This window comes from Tachyglossus aculeatus, chromosome 17, assembly GCF_015852505.1.
Source record: "Tachyglossus aculeatus isolate mTacAcu1 chromosome 17, mTacAcu1.pri, whole genome shotgun sequence".
Classification (NCBI taxonomy): Eukaryota; Metazoa; Chordata; class Mammalia; order Monotremata; family Tachyglossidae; genus Tachyglossus; species Tachyglossus aculeatus.
Window position 1 is genome coordinate 42756491 of NC_052082.1, and position 22512 is coordinate 42779002.

General features: G+C 45.3%; 1 protein-coding gene across 3 annotated transcripts in view; it reads left to right on the forward strand.

Moving 5' to 3' along the window:
• ACACA (acetyl-CoA carboxylase alpha) overlaps positions 1-22512 on the forward strand; it is a 270884-nt gene that overhangs the window by 144110 nt on the left and 104262 nt on the right. For all 3 annotated transcript variants that reach the window (XM_038758869.1, XM_038758870.1, XM_038758871.1), the window contains 2 exons: positions 4283-4438; positions 5750-5896. In XM_038758869.1, the coding sequence (XP_038614797.1) occupies positions 4283-4438; positions 5750-5896 (303 nt within the window). The remainder of the gene's footprint in view (positions 1-4282; positions 4439-5749; positions 5897-22512) is intronic.

Below are 22512 nucleotides of genomic sequence, written 5' to 3' on the forward strand. Positions count from 1 at the left end.
CAATTATCCAGCAGACCGTCCTATCACCTCAGATTTTGAGTATTTATTGAGAACTTGAGTAGAGTATTATTGAAGGCTTGAATTTTTATGTACTCATCTGTGGCCTTCTTTTAGACGGGAGGGATGTGAGAGTGTCACACCTTAGGGGAAGGGTTTAGAATGCTGAAAAAATGAAATTGCTTCCAAGAACTTTTATGTGAAATCAATCATCTCCTCTTGCACTGGAGATTTGGGGTATGGGTTGTACGTCTGGACTTGGCGCCTGCATCTGCGTCCTTCCCTGCCTTTTGAATTGGGGAGAAAAGATGTTTTACTGGTCTTCCAAAGCCGAGATTAAAGTCTGAGTTTGTTAGGCAATTGCCAGAGTGACCTTTCATTTTACATTTTGGTTTATAGTCAGGCGGTCAGAAAAATCTATGCCCATGAGAAATGACCAGTTAAAATAAGGAGAGAGAATGTTCTGTAATTTTTGCTACATTTGATATTTTTCAGGACAACCTTAAAGACATTTTCAGGAAAAGCTTTCCATGGGCAGGAATGTTTTTTAATTAACTTCTACAGTGGCTTCAAGGCAGGTCTATTCTTGTGAAAAATCAGATGGCCTCTGGAGATTTTATGTTCTTGATAAATGTTTGTTCTCCATAACTTTTTTTTGTTAGAACTCTTTCAGATTTCTCAGTTTCTAGCACCTAGTGCCCACAAGACTTAGAACTTCCAGCTTTCTTCAGCTTTCTCCAAACTAAAGCGTAGCTTATCTTTATGAGGAGTTTCTCACAGGCTCTTTTAGATGAGAAACATAGAGACAAAAGCATTTGCTTTTAAGGATTTTAGGCTTATGGTCAGAGGAGGATCTGACAGATAGAAGCCTCAAATTCTGGTCCAGTTACTCGTACTTGTGAAATTGTGGCTGCCTGCCTCAGTTTACCCCTGGATTAAAGGTAACAGGGAACTAAATCGCTCGATCAGAGTGTCCTGAACCGAAGCCCTTCTAGACTGTGAGCCCGTTGTTGGGTAGGGATTGTCTCTATTTGTTGCCAAATTGTACTTTCCAAGCGCTTAGTACGGTGCTCTGCACACGGTAAGCGCTCAGTAAATACGATTGAATGAATGAATGAAGTAGTATCCTTTAAATTTCTTAAAATATGCCCCAGAAAAGAGAATATTATCAAAACCGTGTACGATACAAAGTTTCTTTCTGGAAATAATTGCATTAAAAGATTTTGAATTAGTCTAGTTGCATGCAGTTGGTTTTCTGATCCTGGGAGTATATTCTTGACCAACCTTTTGTCAAGAAAAACTCGTACTCCATTACACACTCCTTGGCCGACACTGCATATTCGCTAACCTTTGCCTCTGACGTTTTGCTCGTGTCGCGTCCGGGCGGATGGATGTTGTCGGAATGTCGGAGGAACCGCCCCTTTTTCCCCAATGGCACTCTATTTAAAATGCGTGGTGAAAACACCCTTTCTAGGAGAACTGACTGTGTGTATACTTTTCAAAAATCACATGGGTTACAGATTTCATAATAGCTTCCCCAAAGTGATTTCCTGAGATCTGACAAACATAGCGGGGATAACACTAGTATCATTGCAAGAGTGTCATTCCCTGTCTATCCTCATAGCGAAGGTACCTTTGGGTGCATATGGAGATAATTTATATTGTGCTTCTGGCAGGCCCTTTATCTTTGTAGCTTTGAAAGCTTTCGCCAAATGTAATACTAGAGAAGTTGTGAAATGCCCTGCAATCAGGATACCTAAAGAGTAGAGGTTACACAATTAACCATTATCACTCAGAAGGGAGAAAACTGGAATGGATATAATAATAATAATAATAATAATGGTATTTAAGTGCTTACTATGTACAAAGCACTGTTCTAAGCACTGGGGGGATACAAGGTGATCAGGTTGTCCGACGCGGGGCTCACAGTCTTAATCCCCCTTTTACGGATGAGGCAACTGAGGCACAGAGAAGTGAAGTGACTTGCCCAAAGTCACACAGCTGACAATTGGCGGAGCCGGGATTTGAACCCATGACCTCTGACTCCAAAGCCCGGGTTCTTTCCACTGAGCCACACTGCTTCTGGGAGGAGAGAAGGGGGGATATCACTTATTCCCTTGCATAAACGTTAGCCCTCTCCTAATTGCCTTAACCTGGAGGAAGGAACAGTAATCTTTAAGAGACCTGGTTCTGATCCCAGTTCTGCCACTGGCCTGCTGAGTGATCTTGGGCAAGTCATTTAACCTCACTGGGCCTCAAGATCATCATCTGTAAAATGGAGATAAGATACCTGGCCCTTCCTTGTTGATTGTGAGCCCTGCTGGGGAATGGGAACTGTGTTTTCCATCTGATTCTCAGATCCCCTGTGGCTGTCTGACCCCTAGTTGTCAGTGACCTGGATTTTTACATATCAACCACTGCCACATCTCCCCAGCCTCAGGAGATCACCCTTAAACTCTCACCTCTTCGCTCTGCAGACAATTCAACAGCTTCCTCAGGGAACAGCCAGATTAAACAGTTATTGCTGTTGAGAACCTAACCTAAAGACTTAAAGATAAGACTTATACTTCCCTGATCTCACCATGACCCCCCCCAGTACTAGATCTCTCCTTCCATTCTCTCTAGAGGGAGTCTCATCTAATCCCGTCCCCTAGATTCACTGGAAAAGGGGGGAGAGGGCGGCTTCCTGCTCGCCAGTGCTGCTTTCTGTGCACCATTCCGTTCTCCCCAACCCCTGTCCCTTTCTTTCCCTTCCCTCGAAACCCATAGCATCTGCCTCTTCCACCAAACTTCAGATACTAACAGACATCTCCTATCCCCCAGCTCCCACCTCCAACTTTCTGAACCGTTTTGATCCCTTTCTCACATTCCTTCCCTTTCTCCATCTCTTCCGCCAAACTTCAGATGCTAACAGACGTCTCCTATCCCCCAGCTCCCACCTCCAACTTTCTGAACCGTTTTGATCCCTTTCTCACACTCCTTCCCTTTCTCCATCCCTACATTCATCCTTGGAGACTTCAATATCCAAATTGTACTTTCCAAGTGCTTAGTACGGTGCTCTGCACACAGTAATCGCTCAATAAATCCAGTTGAATGACTGAATGAATAGATGTTCCTGCCGACCCTTCCGCCGCCCGCTTTTTATCATCTTCAACTCCTGCTCCACTCCAGCTGGCCCACTCACTCATTTGGGCACCCACTCGATCTCATCATCTCTAGTACAACCTTTAATATCTGAAATCCCTCCATCTGACCACAGCCTCCTCACTTACCCTCTCTCCTCCCTGAAAATCCGTGCTGATCCCCCACTGAGACTTCTGATCTTTTGGCCCCATCTGTCTTTTCCCAAATCATCATGCCCCATTTAGCCTCCTTACCCAAACTAGCCCTTGAGGCCCTTGATGACCAAATTGGCGCCCTCAACACCCCCCTCTCTACTGAACTCGGCTCACTCGCTCCCCATCACTTCATCGATCTCTTACCTCTCACCCGCATCGTTGGATCACCTCCAAGGTCCACTTCACTCGTGTGCATGAGCTGCAGAGCGCTGCTGGCGGAAATCTAGATATCAGGGCAAACATGTCAACTTCAAGTTTATCTTTCTGTGCTTGAATTCTGCCCGGCAAAATTATTTCTCCATCCATACCCATTGCTCTCGACAGTTGTTCCGGGCATTTAAGTCCCTCCCCAAGCCCCCATCCTGCTGCCTGGATCATTTTCCCACACTTACGTACATATCCTTACTTTATATTAATGTCTGTCTCTCTCTCTCTAGACTTTGAGCTCGTTGCAGGCAGGGAATGTTTCCACCAACATTGTTATATTGTACTGTCCCAAGCGCTTAGTGAAGTGCTCTGCACACAGTAAGACGTCAGTTAATACGACTGATTGATGGGTTTTCTTGCTTCTGCGCCAGTACTTAGCAGGCTTTTTGCCCATAGTAATTATTTAATAGAGAGCAGAATAATTTTTATTGTTATAAGGAGAGTTGTCCTAGAGTCTAAACCTGGCAGTCAGCCTCTGGGGTTCGAGAGTCAAGTAGCCATTTTTTTTGGTCACTCCCATCCCTTGTGTGAAATCACACACATACTCTCACCGCTGATTTTCAGTCTGGCCCTCTATTTTGTCACTTCAGAGACATCAAAGGACACTACCTGGCTAGCTTGTGTGGAGCTTGAATAAATAATTCAAAACAAATCCAGAACCCCCAGCCACATGCCCGAACCCCCAGCCACGTGCCCGGTTCCAGTTGTCCAACTCTTCATGTCACACTCCTCTCCTGCAGATTATGTTCCAGGCCTACGGAGACAAACAGGGACCACTTCATGGCATGCTAATCAATACCCCCTACGTGACCAAGGACCTACTGCAATCTAAGCGGTTTCAGGCCCAGACCTTAGGAACGACTTACATCTATGACATTCCGGAGATGTTTCGACAGGTAATATTTTCGGGTGGTCCCCTACAGGTTTTTGAGAAGGCGGGTGTCCTGAATTTCCAGGTAGCATCAAACCTCGGGCGTAGGTTTAGTTGCTGAAGGAAAAGGCCACATTTAGATTCTAAGAAGTATGAAGCCCCAGGGCCTGTTACCCTGCTCCCTGAGAGAACCCATCCCTTTTCCCTGTGTTGATATGGTATTCGTCAGTTCAGAGGGTGACACTAAATGGCCAGAGACCGCACGGTACGTGACTCAGAGTGCAGTTCTTTTTGCGAGAGACGCCGTGTTATCGCATGACAGTTACCTTAGATGGGATCATGGCACGGGGAGTCTCCTGCCCTTTTGAAAATAAATGATTCGGTCTGTACGATGGATCCGCTTCTGCTACCGATCTTCCTTCTATCGATAGCAATTCCAGAAAATGTGGCTACCACTCCAGGGAAATGCAACTTGCAAAGTTTCGGGAGGAACATATTTGCCGCCTAATGAATCCATGAGATCTGAGCTTTGCCCAAGCCTCAGAAGTGAATTCTTGAAAACTCGGCATGTAATTTGAATTTCAATTAGAGCCTATATGTATCTCTGTAAATAACCCAGAGGCAATCTCAGTGTTCGTATTTACAAATCCATAACTGGGCAACAGGCCCAGTGCGTAGATGCATCTCTCAGGTGTTTATAGATCTACCTCTTTATAAAGAGAGGTGATGGAGAAGAGACTAGGAAATGGCGCACCATATGCTGTCATTTCCATCTTCACAGACTTGGGTGTAGATTTCTTCACGGGTAGAGGCTCCATCCCTCTGGAGAAACGAACGCCCGTGAATTAGGATGGATTCATTTATTTTTTATTTATATGTAAAAATTGGAGGGACATTAGAAGGAGAATGCAGCGCCCACCCCCCATCTTCCCCTGCCCCTGTTAGCTAAATGTCAGATGGCAATGTCACTTTCACCGCCCTTTCCGGGGGTACCATGGCGGAGCGTTTTTCCCCGAGCAGAAGAGGGGCCTGGCTTGCTGTTCAAATGTGTTTGCCTGGGTTGTGGCAAAATCCCTCACTCCCTTACTGACGTATCTTCCGTTTGCCGAACAACTTGAAGGGCTGGGGCAGGTACTGCCTGAAAAGCCGGAAACACAGACTAACCGCATGCAGGGTGAGAGCTGGAAAATTGAGTCCCGTCTCCTCTCTCGGAGAGAAAAGAGGAATAAGAAGCTTCTGACGGTTCTGTATGCTTGGTGGGTGTAGAAGACATTAGAACTGTTGGATATTTCATTGCCTGGAGATTGAAGCTCTCTTCTCTCTTTTTCTCCTTCAGTCTCTGCTTAAACTCTGGGAGTCCATGGCTGCTCAGGCATTCCTGCCATCACCGCCCCTGCCTTCCGACATACTGACGTATACCGAACTGGTGTTGGACGATCAAGGTCAGCTGGTGCATATGAACAGGCTTCCAGGAGGAAATGAGGCAAGTCCTTGGCGTTCGCCGTCTTTTTCCTTCCCTGTCATATCTTCCCGCTCCCCTCCCCCCACACCGGGACCCCCCAGACCATCCTCCCAAAGGGTGTTCCTCACAGAGTTTTCATTATTCATTCACTCAGTCGTATTTATTGAGCGCTTACTGTGTGCAGAGCACTGTACTAAATGCTCGGGAGAGTACAGTGCAACAATAAACGGGCGCATTTCCCTCCCATAGCGAGCTTCCAGTCTAGAAGCGGGGAGAGACATTAATGAGAATAAATTTGCAGATATGTACGTAAGTGCTGTTGGGCTGGGGGCGGAGCAGGGAGGGAGGATGAACAATGGGGACAAGTCCCGGCGATGCAGAAGGGAGTGGGAGAAGAGGAAAGGGGAGTTTAGTCAGGGAAGGCCTCTTGGAGGAGATGGGCCTTCATTAAGGCTTTGAAGGAGGGGACAGTAATTGTCTGTCAGATTTGAGGAGGGAGGGCATTCCAGGCCAGAGGCAGCACTGTGAGCCCACTGTTCGGTAGGGACTGTCTCTATATGTTGCTAATTTGTACTTCCCAAGCGCTTAGTACAGTGCTCTGCACATAGTAAGCGCTCAATAAATACGATTGATGATGATGATGAAGGTGGGCAAGGAGTCGGCGGTGAGATAGACAAGATGGAGACACAGTGAGGAGGTTAACACTAGAGGAGTGAAGTGTGTGGACTTTGTTGTAGGAGAGTAGTGAAGGAATGTTGAACTGTTGTTTCTGTACAGCACTTCAGGGGTGGCATATTGGCTTTATCATGGTTGATATGTTTGCTCATTATTGGATGTTGAGTACTCGTACCCATTTTTCCTCCTTTGCGCTGCCCGTTTGGTCCTACACTCTGGTGGGCATTGGTGAGCGAATTAGAGGCTCACATATTTAATCACAAGTGAATGAGTTCCTCCATCATCAACCGAGGGCGTATTCCCCAACTTTCCAGTTCCCTCTCCCCAGTCCAAAGGCACATTACAGAAGTGAGATTTCCTGAAATAAGAGCTGCAGAATCAGTCAATCAAATGTATTTCTTGAGCAAGTACTGTTTGCAGGGCACTGTACCAAGCATTCGGAAGAGTCTTGCCTTGTCGTACGCCGTCGAGTCATTTCTGACCTGTAGCGACACCACGGACTCACCTCTCCCGGAACGCCCCGCTCTCCATCTGCTATCATTGTGGTCGTGCATCCATAGAGTTTTCTTGGTAAAAATATGGAAGTGGTTTCCCACTGCCGCCTCCCATGCAGTAAACTCCAGTCTCTGCCCTCGACTGTCTTCCGTGCCGCCGCTACCCAGTGTGGGGGAGTTACTATTTAACCAAGTTGGTAGACATGAACAAATCATAAGAACAATAACTGTGATATTTGGTAAGTGCTTACCATGTGCCAAACACTATTCTAAACACTAGGATAGGTACAATTCAGCTGTGTCAGACACATTTTCTGTCCCACGTGGGACTCACAGTCTAAGGGAACATTGAGGAAAATAACTCCAAGATGCTGCTTGGGCTTCAGGCAGTGACCCAATTGCTGAGAGAGGCCACAGGTGAGCCTTTTCTTCTCAGTGGGAGTCTTTTGCTCCTTAAATAATAATAATAATGATAATTATATTACTTAAGTGTTTACTACTGTTCTAAATTCTGGGGTAGATACAAATTAGGTTAGACACAGTCCCTGTCAATCAATCAATCAATCGCATTTATTGAGCGCTTACTGTGTGCAGAGCACTGTACTAAGCGCTTGGGAAGTACAAGTTGGCAACATATAGAGTCAGTCCCTACCCAACAGTGTGCTCACAGTCTAGAAGGGCTCACACTCTTAATCCCCGTTCTACAGCTGAGGTGAACGAAGCCCAGAGAACTGAAGTGACTTGCCCAGGGTCACACAGCGACATGTGGTGGAGCCGAGACTAGAACCCGTGACCTTCCGACTCGCAGGCCCACGCTCAAACCACTAAGTCACCCTGCTTCTCTGCATGTGTTACGCATAGATGAGCTGAGAGCCTGTCCTCAAACTAGAAACATGTCTCCAGCAAACAAGAGAACTGTTGGGTTTATAGGGCATTTTCTCCGATGTCAAATGCACCATGAGGTTATCAGGAGTGAAGGGGAATACAAATGTCCAACCGGATGTAGAGATTGGTTTGCAAAAGGGCCCTTGACTGGCACTTCGATGAGAGAAAGAGAGAAAAGGACAAGAAGGGAGACAATTTCGACAAACCTGTGCATGTGTGCACTCACACCCACCTGTCTTCCCACCCCTTCCGCTCTCCCTGGCGTGCCACCGTGCCCCCCACCATACACATCGACGGAGTTGAATCAGAGAGGTTGGTGCCCCTGCAATACCTGCTGAGTGAGCTCTCCCCTACATACATCATCATCATCATCAATCGTATTTATTGAGCGCTTACTATGTGCAGAGCACTGTACTAAGCGCTTGGGAAGTACAAATTGGCAACATATAGAGCCAGTCCCTACCCAACAGTGGGCTCACACACACACCCCCCTCGATGCAGGGGAGAAACACTTCTTTGTGATGGAGTTGAATTCTGATTCGCTGAGCAGCGGTATTTTTCAGCAATGGAAGGTGTTCTAGTGAACGCTGGGCCAAGCGGAAGAACTGATTTAACTAACGTAATTAAAACCCAAAATGAAATGCTCTGCCAAGAAAAAGCCGGCCGCAGTGTCAGGCGAGAGCCCTCTTGCCGTGATCTCTCTCTCCTCTCTCGTTCCGTATTTGAGCGGACGGAGGCTAGGGGAATAGCTGAGTCCCAGAGGGACAGAGCTCTGTTCTTGCTGAAATTACAAGCACAGAGCTGCCTGGGCATGAACATGTAGTGTTTACTCTGCCAGCATGAATACAAATAGTCTTATTATAAGGACTCTGTACCCAAAGATGACAAGAAAAAAAAAAAAAGAATAAAAAAAATTAAGGTTTTTTAACCCTTTACCTACTGAGTATAAATGCTTCTAGAAACGGGAATAGCTTGCTTTTAAAAGAAGAGGTTAGTACCCTATTAGTCAGTCATACTTATTAATCACTTAATGTGTTCATTGCACTGTTCTAAGCGCTAGGGAGAGTGCATTATAATAATAAACAGACACATTCCCTGCCCACAATGAGCTTACAGTCTCGGGTGGACGGGACCGACGTTAATATAAATAAATAAATTACATCCGTTCTTGAAGGAACAGGTGGTCCGCATGCTCCCCTCTGTCTACAGTTATGATACAACACTCTTCTGAGATGCCCAGCAAGCACTTCTGTTTAGTCACGTGTGTTGCAGCACTTACTGTATGCCAGGCACTGTACAAAGTGCTGGGGTAGATCAGGTGAATCATGTTGGAAACAGTCCGTGGCCCATGTGGGGCTCACAGTCTTAATCCCCATAATGCGGATGAGGTAACTGAAGCACCGGGAAGTGAAGTGAGTCGAGGTCACACAACAGACAAGTGGCGGAGTCAGAATTAAAACCCAGATCCTCTGACTCTAAAGCCCGTCCTCTTTCCACTAGGCCGTGCTGCTCTTTGGCTCATTTCAAATCCTTTCTGCATAAAGATTTTGGTAAAGTGTTCTTTGTTGATCTTGACATAGCTCCCTCCTTCCTCCCTGCCTCCTCCTGCCCCATGGCTCCCATTCCTTGCTGATTTTTATGGGTTTTTCAAAAAAAAAAAATGTTTCAATGCCTCACCAGCCCAGAGTCTCAGGCCTGCCTTCCTTTCTCAAAGCGCCTCAGCTAGAGCAGAGAGAAATGGATGGAAAGCTGGTTGCCGGATCTTGCTCCCAAGCATTTAGTGACTAATGCGCAAGAGGCCAGGGGAACTCTGTCATTGGCCTCCCTCAGATTAGCTTCTCTTGGACGCAGCAGTGTGGGAATTAGATTTGGGATGTTGGCAACAAACTCTGTTACCAATAGCCTACACGCACAATGGGAGCCATCCATCGGGAGATCGATCAATCCGAGGAAGGGGTTTCAGCCGTCAGAGGGCTGAGGGACAGCTGGGGATCGGGAGATGACGAGGTGTCATGCCGAGCCAGCGGGCTTTCGCCGTTTAATCTCCCCCCGCCCACCCCCATCCCCGGCTGGGGTGACAAGTTAGCCGTGAGCCCGGAGCCCCGCTTGTCACCCCAAGAGCGATGCTGAGAGATAGATAGGAAGGTGGGAAGAGGGAGCCGATGGATGGCACCCAGAAGCAAACCTGTCCTAATCCGCTCTCGGAGCCGGAGAAACGACACTTGAACCGAGCTGCAGGAAAAACAGCATTTTTTTAAAAAAGGTAATAAGATCGTTTAAGTGAGACACACGTTGTTTTCTAAAAGCAGAGCGCAGTGTAAATGCAGTGCTACTGCGTAGAAGGTGAATAATCATATTTGTAATTCTGGATGCTTTATTGCTTGCTCCAGGATACGGGGCATAGAGATGTTTGACCGGTTGGATTGAGGTGCCTTGCCTTTCATGCGCTTAGTACAGTGCTGTGCACACAGTAAGCACTCAATAAATATGATTGATTGAATACATTGATTGATTTCATGGGATGCTGGACACTTGTTCATTCGATCATATTTATTGAGCGCTTACTATGTACTGTACTAAGCACTTGGGAGAGTAACCCTAACCCTAACAATAAACAGACACATTGTTATCTGAGCAGTGTCTCCTGATCAGAGTCCTGATTAGCTGGACCTGCCTGGTCCTCTAGGACAGTAAGAAGAGCGATGATGCAGTTCAATTCGGTTCCATTGCAGTTCTGGTAACTTGTTTACTATCTGAGGAGAAATATCGGCTGCTTCAGGAAAGATGTGACCTGCATTTTGAAATGCCGGACCCAAGTTGGGTCCTAGAAGATCACTGTGCTTTCTTCTGTCTTCTCTCCTGAACCACCCGACCGAGAGAAGGTGTGACTGCGAAAGGGGCAGGAGAGCAAATTTTTCTCACCGTCCAATTTGAATAGCACAGTCCTCGCTACACACTGAAAGCGAGTGGGAAAGGGGCCACAACCCGCACTGCGTTCTAATAGCTCAAAAGATGAGTTGTCCCAGGCGTGATTTTTTTTTTTAATGGTTTCATGTAAAGATGAAAATGGAGGGGAATATGATTGGAGGCCAGGCTAAACTGTGATTTCATTTCCAGCTGCCATGGGGCTGTGGTGATGGGCACGGTATGTAAATACACAGCTAGAAGAACGGGCGCCATTTAGTCCCGATCCCGAAGAAATGTAGCAAACTGGCAGCTTTTCTTTATTGCAAAATCTTTATAGATATGGCGGAATCATCCTCGTTCTGTTCCTGGTTTACCCCGTTGTTTTCATTGTTCAGTAAATGCCGTAATTGCAGGTAGGGGAAAATCTGAGTTATCATGCCCAACTCATTGCGTGAATTCCGTTCATCTGGCTAAATCATGTTATTAAAGGGCTCAGACTGAGCAAACAGTTCCTGACCAAGGATAGCTAACTCGCACGTCGTTGGAGGTTACCGAGAAGGAGGGAACATACCTCCTTTTTGTTAAACCTGAGACATTTTCACCTTTGTGGCTCTTCGCAAGAGCCTTGCAGAGATGACTTCCAGATGAGCAAAGTTTCTCCGCAAATTAGAGGCAGAATCAGGATGAGAACCCGTGAGTCATCATCATCATCATCATCAATCGTATTTATTGAGCGCTTACTGTGTGCAGAGCACTGTACTAAGCGCTTGGGAAGTACAAATTGGCAACATATAGAGACAGTCCCTGCCCAACAGTGGGTCCCTGATTTCCAGTTCAAGCCCCCCGCCCCAGGTCTTTGGCGTGATGCTCCTGTCACTGCCTCCAACTGAGCCCCAAGAACCGATTGACGTCCATCCCCGGTCGCGATAAGGAAACGTGAAATGGAGGTCCCAGAGCAGCATCTGGGAGCAGATGCCAAAGATTTGGAACCGGTGCGCCTTTAGGGGGAAGGGTGATAAGGAGGCAGTGAAATTCTCGTATGTCTGGGTTTTCCTAATACTCAGGAAAAGTGTCGTCCCTTCATTTGCATGTAAATGGGCTTTTCCTTCAAAACTTGTCTGTGGCAAATGTGGCCCCGAACTGATCGGGCATCTCTCCTCTTCCCCTGTTAGTGACAATATGTGATGTGTGATGATCCGGGCTGTCGTTTTTTCCCAAAGACACTAGATGTCACAGTTTTTCCTTCCCAATGAGACAGACACCCCAATTGCCTTTGAGTCGCCTCCCTTCATTCGCTGTGGGAACGGACCTGTCCCGTGGATGCCCCCAAACCGAAGGATTGTATTATCAATCTCAGGAGTTGGGATGATATAATAATAATAACGAGAATAATGATGGTTTTTGTTAAGCGCTTACTATGTGCCCAACAATCAATCAGTCAATCAATCGATCATATTTATTGAGCGCTTACAGTGTGCAGAACACTGGACTAAGCGCTTGGGAAGTACAAGTTGGCAGCATATAGAGATGGTCCCTACCCAACAGTGGACTCACAGTCTAGAAGGGGGAGACAGAGAACAAAACCGAACATGCTAACAAAATAAAATAAATAGAATAGATATGTACAAGATAAATAAATGGAGTAATAAATCTGTACAAACATATAGAGACGGTCCCTACCCAACAGTGGGCTCACAGTCTAGAAGGGGGAGACAGAGAACAAGACAAATCATATTAACAAAATAAATAGAATAGATATGTAAAAGTAAAATAAATAAATAGAGTAATCAATATGTACAAACATATATACATATATACGGGTGCTGTGGGGAAGGGAAGGAGGTAAGGTGGGGGGATGGAGAGGGGGACGAGGGGGAGAGGAAGGAAGGAGCTCAGTGTGGGAAGGCCTCCTGGAGGAGGTGAGCTCTCAGTAGGGCCTTGAAGGGAGGAAGAGAGCTAGCTTGGTGGATGGGCAGAGGGAGGGCATTCCAGGCCAGGGGGAGGACGTGGGCCGGGGGTTGACGGCGGGACAGGCGAGAACGAGGTACGGTGAGGAGATTAGCGGCGGAGGAGCGGAGGGTGCGGGCTGGGCTGGAGAAGGAGAGAAGGGAGGTGAGGTAGGAGGGGGCGAGGGGATGGACAGCCTTGAAGCCCAGGGTGAGGAGTTTCTGCCTGATGCATAGGTTGATTGGTAGCCACTGGAGATTTTTGAGGACTGTTCTAAGCGCAGGATCAGGTTGTTCCCCCGCGGGGCTCACAGTCTTAATTTTACAGATGAGGTAACTGAGGCACAGAGAAGTAACGTGACTTGCCCAAAGTCACACAGCTGACAAGTGGAGGAGCCGGGATTTGAACCCACCACCTCTGATTCCCAAGCCCGTGCTCTTTCTACTAAGCCACACTGCTTCTTATGTCTGACATTAAACCAAGCACCCAAATTCTGTACATTTTACAGAGGACTATTTTGGATAACATGAGGGCTAGTTAAAATCAAGAGGAGAGGTAACTGCATAAAATAAATCGGACTTGAAATCTCAATCCTAGTGTGTTCTCTTATTGCCTTACACACCTAGTGTTAAGAAACTAGGCTTCTAGACTGTGAGCCCGCTGTTGGGTAGGGACCATCTCTATGTGTTGCCAACTTGTACTTCCCAAGCGCTTAGTACAGTGCTCTGCACACAGTAAGCGCTCAATAAATGCGATCGATTGATTGATTGAAAATGGGGAAGCAGCATGGCAAGTGGGAAGAGTACGGGCTTGAGTCAGAGGACATGGGTTCTAATTCCGGCTCCGCCACTTGTCTGCGGTGTGACCTTGGGCAAACCGCTTAACTTTTCTGTGCCTCAGTTACTTCATCTGTAAAATGGGGATTAAAACTGTGCGCCCCCCCCCCCCCCCCCCCCCCCACCGTGGGACAACCTAATTACCTTGTATCTGCCCCAGCGCTTAGAACAGTGTTTGGCACATAGGAGGCCTTCCCAGACTGAGCCCCCTCCTTCCTCTCCCCCTCGTCCCCCCTCCATTCCCCACATCTTACCTCCTTCCCTTCCCCACAGCACCTGTATATATGTATATATGTTTGTACATATTTATTCCTCTATTTATTTATTTATTTATTTTACTTGTACATATGTATTCTATTTATTTTATTTTGTTAGTATGTTTGGTTTTGTTCTCTGCCTCCCCCTTCTAGACTGTGAGCCCACAGTTGGGTAGGGACTGTTTCTGTATGTTGCCAACTTGTACTTCCCAAGCGCTTAGTACAGTGCTCTGCACACAGTAAACGCTCAATAAATACGATTGATTGATTGATAGTAAGCGCTTAAAAAATACCATTATTATTATTAAATGGGAGCGTTCAAGATTTGAGTTCCAAGGCCTTTTTCTCCCCACAGGGTGCATATCATTTAGCCGTTGTAGAAGCAGGTGTCCCAGAGGAGATCATGCCCATCAATTTGTTATAACTCTAGATTATTTTTGGTAAAGCTTTCAGAAATCGGTACATTGAAGACTGAAACCCCTCCTTCCTCTCCCCCTTCTCCCCCTCTTCATCCCCCCGGCCTTACCTCCTTCTCTTCCCCACAGCACCTGTATATTTGTATATATGTTTGTACGTATTTATTGCTCTATCTATTTTACTTGTGCATAACTATTCTATTTTATTTTGTTAGTATGTTTGGTTTTCTTCTCTGTCTCCCCCTTCTAGACTGTGAGCCCACTGTTGGGTAGGGACTGTCTCTATATGTTGCCAACTTCCCAAGCGCTTAGTAAAGTGCTCTGCACACAGTAGGCGCTCAATAAATACGATTGATTGATTGATTGAAGAGTTTCAAGACAAAAAAAATATAAAGAAAGGATAGTAAGAGTAGTTACAAATGAGTATGAACCTGGATAAACTGATGAGTCGGTGCAGACCAGGAGTTCACAAATATGCAAGCAAACAAGCGCTTAGTACAGTGCTCTGCACACACTAAGCGGTCAATCAATACGATTGAATGAATTATGGAACCTTCCCTGTAATATTAAAATAGAAATGAATTGATTACTATTTGTGATTTTGCAGTTTGTAGCAAAGTATGGGAATATAATCTGTGGAGTGGTAAACTATTGTCCTATAACCTCTTCTGCCGTAACATATGCTTTCGGTACACATTTTGGCTGGATTGTGATTAGGAATTAGGGAATGTTCTTTCAATAATCCGAGTCGTCGTGGTCTGGGCTTACCAGATGATTGAAGAAACTGCTTGTGCATATGCATCTGGCCTCGAAATGAGTGAGTTTTCCTCTGGAGTGGGTGGAGTCCACGACACAGGTCGAAAAGTTAGGTTTTCGGATGAGCGACCTCCTCTTGAGGAGAAAGTGGTTAATTTAGCATTGAGGAGATGAGGCTGACACAGAGAGAAAGTGCTTTCAGGACCTAGAGGAAAAGGGAGATGCCATCAAACTGTGTATAATACCATATACTAAATAAATACTAAATGCCTTCTGGGTGCAGATCACTGTACTAAACACTCAGCAGCATGCAGTTAACTTTGAAGAATTGTGCCTGACTGCTAGAAGTTTATCATCTAATGGGGGACAGCTAGAATATATTAAGTGGGAACCAAAAATGGCAGATAGAATCGGTAATAGCACATAACCTAAAATGAAAGGATAAATGAACAATAAGGGGAATAAATAGGATATCAGTGCCCTTAAGCGTTAAGTCTTTCGGGCTCTTGAGGATAGGGATTATGTCTAACTGCTCTTTGTGTGTGGTCCTCTCCCAAGCACTTAGTACAGTGCTCTGCCCATAGTAAGCACTCAATAATTGATTGATTGATTGGGTGGTTGATGGAATGACCAGATCAGAGCTGTGGGGATTAGCTGGGGAAATGTCTCCTGGTGAAGGTGCTGTTTTAGGTCGGGTGGAGCACGATTTGGTAGAATTAAAGGAGGAGGGACGTCCACGCACTGGAAAGGGTGTATGTAGTGAGTTTGAGCGTCAAGACAAAGGAAAGGCAATCACCGTCTTATACAGAACGTGTTCCCGGTGCAGAGCACCGTACCGATCGCTTGGGTGAGTACAGTACAACGGGGTCGGTAGACATTCCCCCCCCGGTTCGCGATGAGCTTACAGTCTAGAGAGCTGAGAGGGTAGTTTGTGAAGAGTACAAGCTGAAATGGAGTGGGAAAAGAGAAAGAAAAGGGAGAGAGACAGCCAGCTGGTGGAAAGCTCTGAATTCAGCCATCAGACGTTTCTGTTGATGTGAAGGGAAATAAGGGGCCAATAGGGTGTTTTGAGGAGAGGAATGATGCGTTCTGAGTACCCAGTTGTCTTGTGCACAAAGGCAGCATCTCCTGAAATGCCGTGACAAATTCTTAATTCCGCAGTGAAGCGTTGTTCTTCATGAAGTAGTTTTAACATTTTCAGGGACCACCCTTATTATAGAAACCCAACATCATGAATGTTTCTGATATTACTCCTTTCACTGACACTGGTTTTTTCACGGTCTTGTTAATGGCGTTGCACTTATCCATCAAATGGATTGGTGTTATTGACCCATTTCATAGAGAAACGTAAGTGTTGGAATTTCATTAACGCTCTGGACATATTACTCCCCTCCTCAAAAACCTCCAATGGCTACCGATCAATCTGCGCATCAAGCAGAAACTCCTCACCCTGGGCTTCAAGGCTGTCCATCACCTCGCCCCCTCCTACCTCACCTCCCTTCTCTCCTTCTACTGCCCAGCCCGCACCCTCCGCTCCTCCACCACTAATCTCCTCACTGTACCTCGCTCTCGCCTGTCCCGCCATCGACCCCCGGCCCACGTCATCCCCCAGGCCTGGAATGCCCTCCCTCTGCCCATCCGCCAAGCTAGCTCTCTTCCTCCCTTCAAGGCCCTGCTGAGAGCTCACCTCCTTCAGGAGGCCTTCCCAGACTGAGCCCCTTCTTTCCTCTCCCCCTCGTCCCCCTCTCCATCCCCCCGTCTTACCTCCTTCCCTTCCCCACAGCACCTGTATATATGTATATATGGTTGTACATATTTATTACTCTATTTATTTATTTATTTATTTATTTTACTTGTACATTTCTATCCTACTTATTTTATTGTGTTGGTATGTTTGGTTCTGTTCTCTGTCTCCCCCTTTTAGACTGTGAGCCCACTGTTGGGTAGGGACTGTCTCTATGTGATGCCAATTTGTACTTCCCAAGCGCTTAGTACAGTGCTCTGCACATAGTAAGCGCTCAATAAATGCGATTGATTGATTGATTGATTGATAAAGGCCAGTAGATCCTCTAAGCAATACTTAAAAAGGGATCCATGTACGGCTTGAGGAATCAAGCCCTAGAGAATATATGTGTCCGTTAAGCGGACTGATTGTGCATCTTACGCACTTAGTACAGTGCTCTACACACATAAAGACTAAATAAATACAACTGATTTTTCGTGGTTGAGTCAGGATATTCAGGCTCTCCTGAATAATTTTAAAACAATTTGGTAATATTTATTTTATTTTGTTAGTACGCTTGGTTTTGTTCTCTGTCTCCCCCTTTTAGACTGTGAGCCCACTGTTGGGTAGGGACTGTCTCTATATGTTGCCAAGTTGTACTTCCCAAGCGCTTAGTACAGTGCTCTGCACATAGTAAGCGCTCAATAAATACGATTGATTGATTGATTGATAATATCCAAGAGTTGGATTTTCCAGTCGACCTATTTTCTACCAGTCCTTTGTTCTGGATCACTTTAAACAGAGGGTGCTCAGTATTCTGGGACATCCCCGAGTGCCGCGTGACTTTATGTCTCAACTTCCCACCAATTTTCCAGTTGCTGACTGGTCATCTCGCTCTATGCGTCTCGTCGTACTCTGGATTTTTCTCTCCTGGGCCTAAAATTGGATTACCTGTGTAGCGAGCCATTTCAACTCCAACTTCTCAGTCGAGTGGCTCCTGGGATGGCGAGGGCTAATAATAATAATGATGATAGTGGTATTTATTAAGGGCTTGCTATGTGCCAGGGACTGTACTAAGTGCTGGGACTGATACAAGCAAATCAGTCCCCGTCCTACGGAGGACTCACACTCTTAATCCCCATTTGACCGATGAAGGAATTAAGGCCCAGTGAAGTGAATTGACTTGCCCAAGGTCACGGAGCAGACAAATGGCAAAGCCAGGATTAGAACCTAGGTCCCTCTGACTCTTAGGCCTGTGCTCTACGCAGTCGGCCTCTCTGCTTCTCCACGATGGCTCTGGAAGGTGAGGTGGAGTCCATAGCTGCCAAATTCAACTAATGAGAGACTCCTGTAGGAACTCCAACAGTTCCTTTGGGTTCATTTCAGCTAATTAACTTGTTCGACCCACTTCTCATAGATTTTAGCCCAAGAACTATTGTCCTGCTCTAGGTAATCTCAGTACAAATGAAATTATTTCATGTCCAGGGACAAGGGCACGTTGGATGAACATTAAAAATTACTGAGAAAAATGGCTCCTCCAGTCGTTTCCAGTTTCTTACGACAGTTTCAAAGAAAATTTACTTCTGGGCAGAGGTGGGTTCTTCAATAGGTTCTACCGGTCTTGACCTAGAGTGGCAAATTTTGCAGGGAAGAGGGGAGTAGAGGTGTTCCAGGAAATTCTCAAAATTGTGTCTTGATAATACCAGGTGCCCATATGTGTATTGAAAATAATTTCATTTGCAAAATGCAGCAGTAGCCAGTGTGTTGGGATTTCTTGTACACATCACAGTGGCATGAAAGTGAGCTCACCCCAGGAGCAGAACAGCCCCATATGTCAGAGAGCTCACCCTTTTTTTTTTTTAACCTCCCCTTCAAACTACGGGATGGGCTGTTAAGACCAGCGCTTATGGGTGGCAAAATGACAGCTCGTCCCGTAATTTGGGGGTTAAAAACCTTCAGCTTCTGGGTGATTTTGTTTTTCCTTCCTTTCTATCTCTTTTGGGAATGGTTGAGAGAAGCCTTTTCAGCCATTTTTGAGTTATTCAAGCATAAGAAAAGAGTTTTTCAGCTGTTAAGAAAATTGTTTTGAGCTCCGTTATGTGATCACACAACACTAGGCGATGGAACATGATATCCAGCAGATAATATAATATGGAAAGACAATGCAGTTTTCTCTGAACATGGTTCCTCTGGATGGCAAAATTAAGTCGATTTGTGCTCTGCCTTGTGATTTTAAGCTTCGCTTTGAGGAAAGCGTTAGGTACATCTATGTATTTTATGTTTTTGTGAATAGTGCATTTTGAAATATGCAATAAGAGACCTTAATACATTTATAGCATTACTAAGGTAATTATATCCTTGCTGGTATATGATCAAAACCCCAGCACTAAAATCCTTTCTCGATGAGAAAGGAAAAGGAAGCATTCTGCTAAAAAGGAGCTCCTTATTCAGTCCACTGGTTCCCTTCAGTATAGGGGAAATATTGAGGTGGCCCAGTGAAAAACCAATTAGACGTTGATGATTTTGCAGAGAAGCCCCAACCAAATTTGTACACCTCGAACACATTTCACCTGCCAAACTTTCAATGGCAGGCTTGCTGAAGTTGGAGCACAAAGAACGGATTCGTTAGAGCGGTTCCTCCAAACTTGAGAGGGAAAACGGCGGAGACATTCTTTTTCCCTTCCCTCAGAACCGCAACAATTACAGTCCGCTCCTTGCTCCTGATGCCGCTCTTCTTAGAGGCAAAACTTCCCCACAGTCCCTCAGGTTTCATTGTCAAGATTATCATTAGCAATGATTTGGTTGTGGCCACGGCAACACTGCGATGGGTGGGCGTGTCTGCGGATGTGGGTTTCATTGATAGCCCAATTAATGTTGAGCTCAACTTCGGCGTTAATTTGGGGTCATGATTAATGTTGACATTGTATATCAGACTAATGACATTTATGGGCACCATGGAAACAAATGTTAATATTATCATGTTTTTAGTATCTGTTACAGTACCATTAAGCCAAGGTCTTCCTGGAGGGAAAAAAAAATATATAGATAGATAGATATGTAATGCCATTCTGTATTGCTGGCGTTACTCAGCGAGAAAATGACATCTCAGTGCAGAATCCTAATCACTGTTTGGAGCATCAAAAATAATGATCACCTCTGATCGGAGGTTGTGAATAATTCATTTGGTTTGATTTTCGCGTCTTGTCCGGTGATACTTTTCAAACCAAATGTGTTTCTACAGGAAAATAATGGTCCCACTTCTTATGGAAATACCGGAGCACAAATCATTTCACCAACATAAAAACAGTTAAATAAGACCGCTCTCTCTCCTCCCCTTTCCCTCCTCCCTGGCACGTACGTGTTTGTTGTGGGGATCACATGGGGGACAGTAAAAATGTTCCCAAACTGCCGTTGTTCATCCGATAATAAATGTGTATTGCACGGAGAGAGATTTTCCACCCTCATCTCCATCTGATTCCCCCGTGCTCACCTTTCCCATTTGGGTTAGTTTAGGAGGTGCACGCCAACCCGTAAACTTCACCCATTGACTGTTCCACCCTTTAAGAGAAAAGGAAGAGACAGTAGCCTAAAAATATCCTTCCTAACCAGAACCTGTGGGTTTTTTTGTGGGGTCTACATGGAGCACCCTCTGCTTTTTTGTTCTACTAAGAAGAATAACCTGAGCCTTAGTGAAATCAAAGGGCGTCCAATAATTTTTGACATTGGCATATCTACTTTTATAGCACTCCGTTTTTACTAAAATATTCCCATTGTGTATATACAGTAGAGATGTATCTATCTATAGTAAATTGGATGAAAAAAACTCCTGGTGCCCTAATTAAAAAGACGGCTAGAGTAGTCTGCAGTAATGACCCAACCCTCTGAGACAACACTATTTTTAGTTGGAGTGTTTTGAACCATTTTACAGAATATTATGACACTCTTTTTCCTAATAAGGGAAGCGGGAAACTTGACTAACCTACATTTTCATCCCCGGAGCCCGATGTCTCTTCCAACCTTGCTTTCTGCCCCTGATTGGAAAAAAAAAATTATTTGCATTTGAAAGCACTTTGGGTTTAAAATTCAATTTTGCCCACTGCCCATTTGTTCAAGCAGGATAGAATTTACAAACACCGAATTTGAAGTAGCCACAGAGCTCCCGGATTTTAGGAAATCAGTCATTTTTCCCAGAGCGAAAGCCACTCTTCATTCATCCTTGGTCCTACTTGACTTTATTACTAGATGTTTCTGCAGCTTTTTTGTGGTTGTTGGTTTTTAAAAGTATTTGTTAAGCACTTACTATGCGCCGGGCACCGTTCTAAGCACTGGGGTAGGTACGTGCTAATCAAGGTCGGCCACAGTCCATGTCCCACATGGAGTTCCCAGTCTTAAATCCCGATTTTGCAGAGGAGGTAACTGAGGCACAGAGAAGTGAAGGGACTTTCCCAAGGTCACCGGGCAGACAAGTGGCAAAGCCAGGCAGGATTCGAACACAAGTCCTTCCGACTCTCAGGCCCGGGCTCACTCCACTAGACCGCACTGCTGCTTTACGAGAGAAGCTGTTGATACCTTGTGTGCTTTCCTAGGGCTGTTGTGAGGTAAAACTGGAGGGTGACTGAAATTGCCTGCTGTTTATGTGTATGCAAATGTACATGATCGTTTATGCATGTCTGTCTGTAAAGTTCATTAGTACTCTTCGGGACAAAAGGCTTTCGGTAAATATAAGCTTTTGTTTTTGGAACATGTGTTTAATGTATGAGGAATTGCTCTAAGTACGCATTTGTCTGATAGGCAGCATTCTTGTCTAGTGTTCAAATATTGACTTAAAAAGGTAAGAAATGTGTATTTTTCCCATGGGCCAGAATGATATTCAAGCAGTCACTATTATTTTTTTCAGAAAGGCTCATTAATGTTTTATAAATGTTTATAAAAGATAACGCATATTTATACTTTCATCAGATCAGTATTGTAGCATTTCTGTAAAAAAAAGAAATCGTCCGTGCTAAGGCAGAGCCCAAGAGTTCCTCAAGTCTGTAGGATAATAATTCAGCATTTTAAGTGATTTCTTGATTGTTTCCATCTCCTTCTTTCATATTAAAGCTTTTGGGTGGCCTAATGGGAAGGGCAGGGGATCGGGAGTTGAGGGGCCCTGCTCCATCGTTTGTCTGCTGTGCTGTGTGACCTTGGACGAGTCACTTGCCTTCTCTGCATCTCAGTTTCCTCATCTGCTAAATGACTCTTTGACCGTGAGCTCCACGAGATACAGGTGCAATTATTTTTGAAAACCCTTCACATTATTAAGTATGTAAGTGTCCCAGATTTGCTTGGAAAAGATGGAAACCTGGACTCTCAGGCTAAAAGCCTTGCTTCCAGCATCTCCTTACTATGGCTACTAATGGCATCCTCGCATGTTCCTCCTGAAAAGGGACTGTGGCAATGTCATTCATTTTTAAACATTTATCGCGCTTGTACTTCCGCAGTCTTCTCCTCGAGAGGGTCACGCAAGACTAGTCTGTTCTCCTCTGATTTCTTTTTCAAAGACCACGCAGTGCCGTTGTACTGAAGAAGGCTTTAAGTCTGAATTGGTTTCCATTGGCACGGTCTCGGGGCAGTACTTGTCTCATTAAATTTTTGTCAACCTGATTTTTAAGAGAAAGGAATCAGAATTTGGGATGTAGAGGATGGTCCCCCCTGAGGAAGTTACCCAAGGGTCGTCATCATCATTAAAAGTATTTAGCAAG